The sequence below is a fragment of the Hypanus sabinus genome, chromosome 5 (genome assembly GCF_030144855.1).
Source record: "Hypanus sabinus isolate sHypSab1 chromosome 5, sHypSab1.hap1, whole genome shotgun sequence".
Taxonomy (NCBI): domain Eukaryota; kingdom Metazoa; phylum Chordata; class Chondrichthyes; order Myliobatiformes; family Dasyatidae; genus Hypanus; species Hypanus sabinus.
The window spans coordinates 94,328,284-94,340,173 of NC_082710.1; the positions used below are offsets into that span (position 1 = coordinate 94,328,284).

The 11,890-nt window shown below is 41.0% G+C and overlaps 1 protein-coding gene across 1 annotated transcript in view; it reads right to left on the minus strand.

The window, feature by feature from the left end:
- nxph2a (neurexophilin 2a) overlaps positions 1–5,460 on the minus strand; it is a 165,252-nt gene extending 159,792 nt beyond the window's left edge. The window contains exons 1-2 of the mRNA XM_059969131.1: positions 5,345–5,460; positions 5,017–5,174 (exon numbers count right to left, since the gene is read on the minus strand). Coding sequence (XP_059825114.1) covers positions 5,017–5,073 — 57 coding nt within the window. The 5' untranslated portion in view covers positions 5,074–5,174; positions 5,345–5,460. The remainder of the gene's footprint in view (positions 1–5,016; positions 5,175–5,344) is intronic.
- Positions 5,461–11,890: the final 6,430 nt, after the last annotated feature.

Consider the following 11,890-nt stretch of genomic DNA (forward strand, 5'->3'; position numbering starts at 1 on the left):
GGGACTTGTAAGTCCTTGTGCAGGATACCTTAAAGGTTAACCACCAGGTTGAGTCGGTAGTGAAGACGGCAAATACAATGTTGGCATTCATTTCTAGAGGTATAAAATATAACAGCAGGGATGTGATGTTGAGGCTTTATAAGGCACCTCTGCGACCACACTTGGAGTATTGTGTACTGTTTTAGGCTCCTTATTTTAGAAAGGATATACTGACATTGGAGACGGTTCAGAGAAGATTCAAAAGAATGATTCCAGGGATGAAAGGGTTACCGTATCAGGAATGTCTGGCAGCTCTTGGGCTGTATTCCCTGGAGTTCAGGAGCATGAGGGGGGATCTCACAGAAACATTCCGAATGTTAAAAGGCCTGAACAGATTAGAAATGGCAAAGTTATTTCCCATGGTCAGGTATTCTAGGACAAGAGGGCATGACTTCAGAATTGAAGGACATCCTTTTAGAATTGAGATGCAGAGAAATTACTTTAGTCAAAGGGTGGTAAGTCTGAGGAACTTGTTGCCACGAGCGGCTGTGGAGGCCAAGTCATTGGGTGTATTTAAGGCAGAGATAGACAGGCCCTTGTTTAGCCAGGGCATCAAAAGGTATGGGGTGAAAGCAGGGGAGTGGGGATGACTGGAAGAATTGGATCAGGCCTTGATTAAATGGCAGAGCAGACTCAATGGGCCAAATGGCCTATCTCTGTTCCTATATCTTATGGTCATATGGTCTAAAAATATAGAATGAATAATAGTAATAGAAGGTAAATGTTGTCCAGAAAAAGATAGCTTATAACCTTTGGTTCCAAGAGAAAGACAGCTGTAGAGATAGTGGACATGATTTTACAAAATTCCCCATATTCTATATAGATTGCAGTGGACAGGAAGACTGGAACTGTAGCACCACTATTCAAAAGAGATAAAATAAGAAATTATAGATCAATTAGCATGGCATCAGTCATGGAGAATACTCGCAATTATTTAAGGTTACAATCTACTTAAAATAATTATAATATGATTAAGCAGAGATAACATGGTTTTAATGAAAGAGAAATCACATTTAATAATTCTAATGAAGTTTTCTTTCCAGTTATGTCTAATGAAAACCAATGAATTGAATCCATATGGATTTTGAATTTGATGAAGTCTTACACAAACATAGGTGTTCTTGGTTAGGTTTAAGAGTAATATATTAGCTTGAGTAGCGAATGGAAGAAAAACAAATAAATGTTCAATTTTCAGGTTTCTGGACCGCATTACCAGTGTACTAACTGGGCTTCTTGAGAGTTGACCAGATCACTTCTCTGCAGATGTTGCCTGAGCTGCTCAGCGTTTCCAGCGTTCTCTGATTTTGTTTCAGATGCCCAGCATCTGCTATATTTTATTTTCAATAATGGGATTTTAATTTTTAACATTTCATTGTAGGAACTTAGATGATGGAACAAAGAATCAATTAACTGATCATTTGATATAATATAGCCAAGTGGGGCATTATGGTGTGGTAAGAATGCAAAGAATCTGGCACATGGATGACAAAAATATGGAGGGCTATGGAGGAGGGAAGAGTTAGGTTGATATTAGTGTAGGTTATATGGTCGACACAACATCATGGATGAACTGGCCTGTACTGTGCTGTACTTTCCATCATTCTATGTGATCTGTAACTAGATAAAGATGGGTTAAGTGAATTGGTAAGAAAATGCAGATAGAGTATAATGTGAGGAAATATATTCAGAAGCAATATTCTACAGATGCTGGATACTCAGCAGGTCATAAAGCCTCCATGGATATATGCTTCCATCATTTTTCGTTTTAGATGAAATTACTCACTTTGGGAGGAATTATGCAGCAGGCTGTCCATTTCCTCAAGTAAGGGTCTTTGAGCAAACTGTTGCTTCTTTAGTTGAAGGCATGAAGGCTGTGCTATCTGAGGATGAAGCTGAGGTCCACCATCAATGTCTATGTTTGCTGATGGGTGACTTCTGAGACATAAAAGTCGGTTCGCATTTTCCAGGGCGTCATTGTGGATCATGGGCAGTACGGTGTGGTTGTTGCAGGTTGGTAGCTAATTGTTGCCTTCTGAATATTTATTGTAAGACCTATTCTCTCATATCTCAAAGCATTGGAAAAGCACTTTAACTGTTACCTCTACAAAATGATCAAATCCACTGGAAGGACTAAGAAATATTTGTCAGCATCATCCCCCAGTGATATGCCTCATGCATGTAGGTCTTGCTGGTACTCAACCATAACTGGTGAACAGGCCACACCTATCACTATACACACTCTACTCTGTCGTCCATCACAGCAAGAGGTTCCTAGAAGGTCACAGAGAGACAAAAGTACTTCAAGGGTACTGATGCAAGAGAGTAAACAAATCTTGCTGCAATTGAACCTACATTAACAGTTCTGCTCACTCTAAACAGGATGAATATGTTAACATAGAATTTGTACAACAGAAGGCAGGGTGGAATGATCCTTGGTGTGAGCATTATCTTATAGTAAGGGTGGAGGGCTGGGGTGGGATAAATTAAATGGGATGTGAGTATTCTCATGAAAGACTAAGATCTCATTGAAATACGTAAGATGCTACGAAGGTTTGGCAGGTGAGATAGTGGGAGCTTCTTTGCGCTGGTGAGAAGATCTGGAACTCAAGGAGTGGATAGCTGATTTAAGAATTAGTGCTTCATCAGTGAGGACTAAGAAGAGGCAGTGCCTCGTGAAACTGTGGAATGTTTGACCCCAGAATATGTGGATGTTCAGGAATAGATGATCTCTGGTGATTCAAAGAATCTGGAGATCAACAACAATAAAATCTGTATTTATAAAGTGCCTTTCACACAGGGAATACCAGCAGAGTATTATGAAACCAGTACTAAACCATAGAGGAGGGCACATTCCCAAGCAAACATTTTCAAAGAAAGAAGTTCTAATGAGGGGGAGGCATGCAAGAGAATAGAAAGAAAGGAACTGTCAGATCTTAAAAGACATTTAAATGCCAGATTTAGAGGAACACAAGTATTTCAGAAAGTTTCACCACAGTAGATGACACATCAGCTTTGCTTCTTTCTCCTGAGCACCTCCATCATTGTCGTTTTTATTTTTGGATCTCCAGCCATTTGGAACTCTTCTGCTCATCTCACCAGTTTGTAGATTTGGAGGAAATTTCAGTGATGGAGAGGTGAGCCTTCAGAGAGACTTGAAAACCTAATAGTCAGAATCTCCCCGAAATGAACCGCCACAGGCAGTAAGTGTAGGGATCAAGGCTTGGTGTGAGCTCAGTTGCTGGGAGTGGGACTGATGATGAGCTAAACCAGAAGCATAGCTGGAGTTCATCTATTTCACAGAGGCGGAATTAGCGAATCTGAATTAAGCAGCAGAATTATTGAGGCAGAGAATCAGTTGCGATCTTACACAATGACAGAGCAGACTTGAGGGGTTATGGGGCCTATCCTTTAATGAAAACTGTCTTGCTTTGAGGAATATGTGACTTTTAGACATTCTGATCTTCATGACATCACTGTGGGAGACTTAGTTTTTCACAGGTATTATATTGGTTGCAATTTAAAATTTAATAATGCAAATTTTATATTTTCAGCCGTGATTTTTAATTAAGAGTGAAGTAATGAATGCATTGGAGTACAATGCATGTTGGGTAGTGACTGAGGCACCAGTGCACCTTTCTCTTAATTGATCTGATGAAATGTATTTGCGAAATGGTACAACAACTACCCTTCTCAAGGTTTGACTTGAAAGCAAGAATTTAGCCTATAAGTTCTAAGTAGCCCTACAATCATTAAGACTCATTAGAAGTTAGTGGTTGGTTACACTAAAAAAACTTAACTGTTTAATCTGTTCTTTTTTCTGATTCAAATCGTTCCGGGACGATCACTTGGAAGGGTTGTGATGCCTGAAGCTAATGAATAATGCTGGCACTTTTTGCATTTATGTAGACTCAATCATATATCATCCAGGATGGACTCCGTTTAAATTTGGGCACAGTATAGGCCCAGTTTCGGAACGCTTCTGGCTGCGGAATTAAGGTGACAGACGTCTGCATTCTGAGACCAGCCGTGGTTTAAATCTGCATGTACTTCATGTCAATTATCAAAATGAAAATCTTTTAAATTAGGCTTTATTTTTGGTCTCCATAAATCTGCTTATAATTTAAAGCTATGCGATTTGAAACTTTGGTGTGGAACAGGATGGAACAAAGGGATGGCTCGTTGAAAGGAAGGGCATGGTGTGAAGCATTGAATGTCTTATCTCCCCGCTGCAGCTCTGTAATTCATTGCAATGATAAAGCACCACAGTTGAAAACATTACAACACTGACACAATCCGAAAACGGATTAGATTCTGACACAAGCTTACTCAAAAACTAATCAATCAACTCCTTGCTGTAACATCAGAAGCTAGTGCTTAAGTGGAGTGCTTAATCTTCGCAAGTTGTATTACTGAATTACCACCGAGCGTGTTCTGTTCAGAAGAAAACGTTGCATTGGAGAAGTCTCCAGGGATTGAAATTAAGTTCGCGAATATATTCAGACTATTAATTTATTTACCCTTTTCGAATCCCGCATAATTAAACAACGTTGACTCAAGAGAGAGAACACTTCACCGTGATCCTAACTTTCAGCAAATCCCTGCAACCCAGTAGTACACATTAAACGCAAAAAAAAGCGGATTTCGCCCATTCTGCAATATTGTATGTATGCTCGTTCTATAATATTCAGCCAAATCAACGTGCCGAGACTTCAGTGATGACTTGGCCTCTTAACGTTAACTGTACCCGACACAACTAAGCAAAGTGGGGTGAAATTCGTCTAACAGCGAGCCCGAGACCCCAACCGCTATTATTTCAGTGAAGTATTTAACAAAGCGACGAAATCTGCATGAACGACGTTCGGATGCACCTCCGGCAATCTGCTCGCCCCGAGCTTCGGCCAGGCTGCGGAGAGTGATGCTCTTTTCACACTAATCAAAAAGTTCCTAAAGAGAAACAATACATAAATGCCCACTCACCGTGTGCAGAAGGCATTGCAGCAGAACAAGAAGGAGCGGATGAAATGAGTACCTCATCCTGGCTTGTTTTCTATGAAGCGACTCCTCTCACTTGGCTCTCGCATATATCCAGTGTTGGGGATGGATTGGGGCAAAAGAAGCGAACTCCGAACACGGCCCTGCGTAGAGTAAATGGAAGAATGTGAAAGAGCAGGGGAGAGCATCAAACATTACGAATAACACCACACATTTCTCGGCTTCCCCTGAAACGACTGGAGTCTAAAGCTTCATTAATAGCAATGGAGGATTACTTTTTTTTAACACAAATGTAACTCCTTGGCAACCTTACCGTCACTTCCAATTTGAAAAATGTTCTGCCTTTAAGTGCGCTTGAGGACGTGAATATCCCCCCAGATTTTAAATCTTTGCCCCCGCTCTTCGCGATCCAACAAGTTAGCTAGTCGCATCTGGCCACCCCGCGCAGTTTCGCTTTTATTTAACTATGCACTAGGCGGACTGAGAGTAGGCTTATGTTTTCAAACGCCCCCCCCCCCGCCCTCACTTGGACTCAGGCAGCGTAGGTTGAGTTTGTCCATGCGACCGTCTCCGTGTAGCCCGCAGATGTTGCCGATTCCCACTTGCGCTTTAGAGGCTTTGAAACACGCCACGTGGTCGGCTGAAATTGATCAGATACCAAATAAAAATGAAAGCTTCCCTTACTTCAGCTCCTTCCACGAGTCTTCCAAGTCCCGCTGCACGCCGGCACAACGGCTCGAATCGAATGATTTATGACCCCTGCAGTTTAACCTGACCCACGAAGCATTTTGCCAGCCCGCCCATAAAATATAAATGATATCTATGCATAAAATGTGTGGAAGGGACGTTAATCGGCGATCGGCGGTGGTCTGCCGGCCAAGGCTCCCAGCAAATCTTCCTGTTCGCCTGCGCTTTAAGTGCTGAAAGTACCGATTCACTCCACTAGAATGAAGGTCTCAAAAGGTGAGCAGAGTGTTGCAAATAAAAAGAGGGAGAGGAAGCGCGGAAAGTCATTGTTTATAAAATCTCTCCATTAAACAAACAGTCTATGATATTCCTCGGAGCAAAAGGAAACTCCTCAAATACTCCCATAGAATCTCCTAATCCGAATGAGACTTCCTACTTCACGTTATTACAAAATAAAAAAGAAGCATAAACACTTGACTCAGTTTGCGGACCCACAATTTTCCTCGCGCGATTCCTCCGTCCCTGACTCAGGTGTTCGTCTGGGATCTTTTATTGACCACAAGGAAGTTCTTGTCTGTCCATCCGTCCGGATCTGTGCAACGTTCTTTGAGTAGTTTCTCGGACGCGCACTGTCGGAATGCTTTAAGCTTACTAAACGTATGCGAGCTTTTATGGGTTTAATATTTCAAATTTGCAACGTGGACGTCAAATTCACCGTACTAAATATCCGTCCGGTTAGGAAAGTATAAAAGTCATCCGAAGATAGTGTTATTTATCCGTCCAACTGGCATTGAGCTCTCCAAGAAATGAAGAAGAAAATCTGCATTCCCTAAATCTCCGGCAATTTAGAAGCCGGTGCTACTCAGCACAAACTTTCTTGCCTCCTGCTATTGCATATCATGTTAATGATGTGAAACGCTACAGAGGGTTCGTTTATCTAAATCAAACCTTCATCACAGATTTGGACGTTGCAAATGCCTCGAACTCAGACACCCAGCCCAGCAAAACCACTATATTTTAAAGAGAAAGTATGGTGGGATTGGGAATTGTTAATTCAACCGGGCAGAAAACGTCCTTGATAACAGAAGGTATTCCATCAGCGCATTCTAGTGGTCATATCAAGTTATGCTTTACATTCATTTTGACTTTCGCTGGCCAGTCGGAGAAATTTATTACGGACTTTTTTTGTTGATTCTGCAATTTTTTTTTTATTTATGTCGTTGTGCTCTGATGAATAGAGCCTATTCAGCGGAGAACCGCAGAGTATCTAACTGAATTTCAGTAAATCCCCGATAAAGAAGACCAGACACATTATAGCCATAACTCAGTCGATAGCAAGGGATTTCATGTGGAATCGAAAAATTCAATGCTCCAAGGTTTCACGTTAGCATTATGGACAACATATGCTTAATTATACAAATAATTTGTTTACATTCAACTGCATTGAGGAGCATTATGCCGTGCAAAGCGCCTCAATAATCCTTAGCAGATCACATGAACGTCTGGGTCTGAATCCTGTTTTTGTGATTGGTTGGGAAATATCTTGAAAACCTCCTTCAGAAAAAATTAAGCTGGTTCACGCCAATTATAAAACGAGATGGTTTTAACTGAAATAATTAAACAGAAATAAATGTGGTTTATTTCCTTGAGTCAACCTAGATAAAAATAGCAAACACCAGAAAATCTGTAGATGCTGGAAATCTATCCTGATGATGGGTCTGGGCCGGAAACGTCAACCCTTTACTCTTCTTCATAAATGCTGCCTGGCCTGCTGAGTTCCTCCAGCATTTAGTCTCTGTTGCTTAGATTAAAAAGATAACTAAGGTGCGAGAATTGAGAGAAACAGAAAATACCTGAATTACTGAGCTGTAATAAAAGCCCATCAACCTGAAGCTTTCACTATATTTCTCTCTCCACAGATATTATTTGTTCTACATACAGGCTTGAAATTGAAGTGCTTTTACAAGATACCCATGGCTGGCGTAAAGCCAAGGGGCAGCTTGAGGAGCGTATCAGCTCACTGTTAATGCTCTAACATTGGGCACTGTGGTGAATCCTGCAGTAAGAGGGGGAGATCAAATCTGCTGGCATCTGACCTGTAGCTTGCTTCTGACTTTGGTATTCCTTTGTACAGTCACAGCCCTGCTAAGCTGTGAGGAGCACATAGCTGATGATTCGCTTTGGAACTGGCAGCATAAAGCAAGAACAATTTGGCTCAGTAAAATTAATACAATATCCCTCAGGTTCAATAGTACACATGATCAGTGATTACAAGCTTCTAGCCAAGGATGGTTTACCACTGAAATTTGTTAGAGTACTCAGTAATGGAAAGGATAAGCTGAGCGAGAGTACCAAGTCAGGTCCAACATTTCAACAGACCCAATACAATATGTCCTACAATGAAAACCTGCAGCTTTAAGGGACAAACTAAAGGACACCAGGGACATGTAGCAACGTTGAGCTTCTAGCTCAGCTTGATGGTGATTTGCTATGCTTACTTGTAATGAAAATCACAATTACTAATCACGTTCAGCAGCTTAGGTTCCAACAAAGACTGCCAACCAGAAGTATTATCTTTGACTTAATCTTAAAGCCTTTGTTCTTGAAGTCTGCATTTGATTTTGCCAGTCATAGCAAGTCACATTCCACTTACGTTTTGGATGCCAACATTCAAAACCTTCACATGTTAAAATCAGAGGCCTTCCAGCACTAATCTCTGCATTAATAGAAAAACTTAAGACCACAAGACCATACGGCCATGAGATAGAGGAGCAGAATTAGGCCATTTAGTCTAATGAATCTGCACCACCACTTCACTCTCAGCAATCTCCTGCCTTCTCCCCATATCCCTTCATGCTCTGACTAACCAAGTATCTATCAACCTCTGCCTTAAATATACCCAATGACTTGGATTCCACAGCTGCCTATGACAGTGAATTCCATAGATTCACCACTTTCTGGCTAAAGAAATTCCTCCTCATCTCTGTTCTAAAAGGATGTCCCTCCATTCTGAGGGTCTGTTCTTAGACTCCTCCTCCATGGGAAACATTTTCTCCACATCCACTGTATTAAAGTCTTTCAACATTCAACAGGTTTCAATCAGACCACACCACCCCCCTCCCATTCTTCTGAATTCTGGTGAGTACAGTCCCCGAGTCTCAAACACTTCTCATTTGATGTCTTTCAATCCCAGAATCATTTTTTGTGAACGTCCTTTGAACCCTTTCCAATATCAGCACATCCTTTCTTAGATAAGGTGCCCAAAACTATTCACAGTAATCCAAGTGAATCCTCTCCAGTGCCTTATAAATTGAACATAACATTACATTCTTGCTTTTATAGAGTAATCCTCTTGAAATGAATGCTAACATTGCATTTGCCTTCCTCATCATGGATTCAACCTGCAAATTAACCTTCAGGGAATCTTACATGAGGACACCCAAGTCCTTTGCACCTCTAATTTTGAATTTCCTTTCCTTTAAAAAAACAGTCTACACTTTTATTTCATCTACCAAAGTGCATGACCGTACACTTCCCGACATTGTATTCCATCTGCCACTTCATTGCTTATTCTCTTAATCTGTCTAAGTCCTTCTGTAGTCTCTCTGCTTCCTAGAAACCACCTGCCCTTCCACTTGTCTTAGTATCATCCACACAAGCATGCCACCAAGCATACATCATCCAAATCATTGACATAAGAAAAAGTGGCCCCAATACAGCCCCTGTGTGGAACACCACTAGTAACTGGCAGCCAACTAGAAAAGGCTCAATTTATTCCCACTCTTTTCCTCCTGCCTATCAGGCAATGCTCTATATTTTCTGTAATACCATGGGCACTTATCTTGCTAAGCAGCTTCCAGAATCATGTCAGAATCCATTGATTCTGGAAAGATCATTACTAATGCCTCCACAATCTTGTCAGCCATCTCTTTCAATGTTATGTTAGTCATGGGAGATGTTAACATGCAGGTCGATTGGGAAAATCAGGTTGGTAATGGATCTCAAGAGAGTGAGTTTGTTGAAGAGATGGCTTTTTAGAGCAGTTTGTCATTTAGCCTACTAGGGGATCAGCTATACTGGATTGAGTGTAATGTAATGAACCAGAGGGGATTTGTGAGCTTAAGGTAAAAGAATCCTTCGGAACCAGTGAGCACAATATGATTGAGTTTAACTTGAAATTTGATAGGGAGAACGTAAAGTCTGATGTTGCAGTATTTCAGTGGAGTAAGGGAAATTACAGTGGTATGAGAGAGGAGTTGGCTGAAGTAAAATGGAAGAAGCTGCTGGCAGGAATGTCAACAGAGCAGCGATGATGTGTACGTCAGGGAAAAATGAGGAAGGCGCATGACATCTGTATTCCAAAAATGAAGAAAGACTCAAATGGTAAAATAGTACAATGATGGCTGACAAGGGAAGTCAAAGCTATTGTAAAAGCAAAAGAAAGGGCATACAGCAAACAAAAATTAGTGGGAAGATAAGAGGATTGTGGGGATTGGGAAGTTTATAAAAACCTATAGAGAGCAACTAAAATATCATTAGAAGGGAAAAGAGAAAACATAAAAGCAAGTTAACAAATAATATCAAAGTGGATTGTAAAAGATTTTTCAAATATGTTAAAAATATTGTAAAAGAGTTGAGTGTGGATTAAGACAGCTAGAAAATGACGCTGGAGAAATAATAACAGGAGATAAGGAGATGGCTGATGAACTGAATGAGTATTTTGCATCAGCCTTCGCTGTGGAAGACACTAGTAGTATGCCTGATGATATAGTGTGTGAAGGAAGAGAAGTGAGTGCAGTTACTATTACAAGAGAGAAGGTGCTCAAAAAGCTGAAACTGCACCCCAGGATTCTGAAAGAGGTAGCGTTAGAGATTGTGGTGGCATTAGAAATGATCTTTCAAAAATCATTGGACTCTGGCATGGTGCCAGAGGACTGGAAAATTACAAATGTTACTCCTCTCTTTAAGAAAGAGGGAAGGCAGCAGAACGGAAATTGTAGACCAGTTAGCCCGATCTCAGTAGTTGGGAAGATGCTGGAGTCAATTGTAAAGGTTGAGGTGATGGAGAACTTGGTGACATAGGACAAGATAGCATGAAGTCAGCATGATTTCCTTCAGGGAAAATCCTGCTTGATGAACCTGTTGGAATTCTTTGAGGAGATTACAAGTAGGATAGATAAATGGGATACAGTGGATGGTGTATATTTGGACTTTAAGAAGGTCTTTGACTCGGTGCCACACATGACGCTGCTTACTATGTTAAGAGCCCATGGTATTACAGGGAAGTTACTAACATGGTTACAGCATTGGCTGATTGGTAGGAGGCAGTGAGTGGGAATAAAATAATCCTTTTCTGGTTGGCTGCCAGAGACTAGTAGTGTTCAGCAGGGGTCGGTGTTGGGATTGTTTTTTTTTAGTGCTGTATATAAATGATTTAGATGATGGAATAGATGGCATTATTGCCAAGTTTGCAGATGATACGAAGATTGATGGAGGGCCAGATAGTGTTGACGAAACAGGTAGATGCAAAGGGACTTAGACAGATTAGGAGAATGGACAAGAAAGTAGCAAATGAAATACAATATCAGAAAATGCATAGTCATGCACTTTGGTAGTAGAAATAAATATGTGGATTATTTTCTTAATGGGGAGAAAATCCAAAAATCTGTGATGCAAAGGGTCTTGGGAGTCCATGTGCAGAACACCCTAAAGGTTAACTTGCAGGTTGAGTTGTTAGTGAGGAAGGCAAATGCCATGTTAACATTCATTTCAAGAGGTCTAGAATACAACAGCAAGAAAGTGATGCTGAGGCTTTATAAGGCACTGGTGAGGCTTCACTTTGAGTATTGTGAACACTTTTGAGCCCCTCATCTTAGAAAAGATGTGCTGGCATTGGAAAGGATCCAGAGGAGGTTCACAAGAATGATTCCAGGGATAAAAGGGTTATCATACAAGGAACGTTTGATGGCTCTGTGTCTGTACTCGCTGGAACTTAGAAGGATGTAGGGGATCTAATTGAAACCTTTTGAATGTTGAAAGGCCTAGACAGAGTAGATGTAGAAAGAATGTTTCCCATGGTGGAGAGACCAGGACAGGAGGGCAGTACTTCAGGATAAAGGGCGCCCTTTCAAAACAGAGATGCAGAGAAATTTCTTTATCCCAAGGGTGGTGA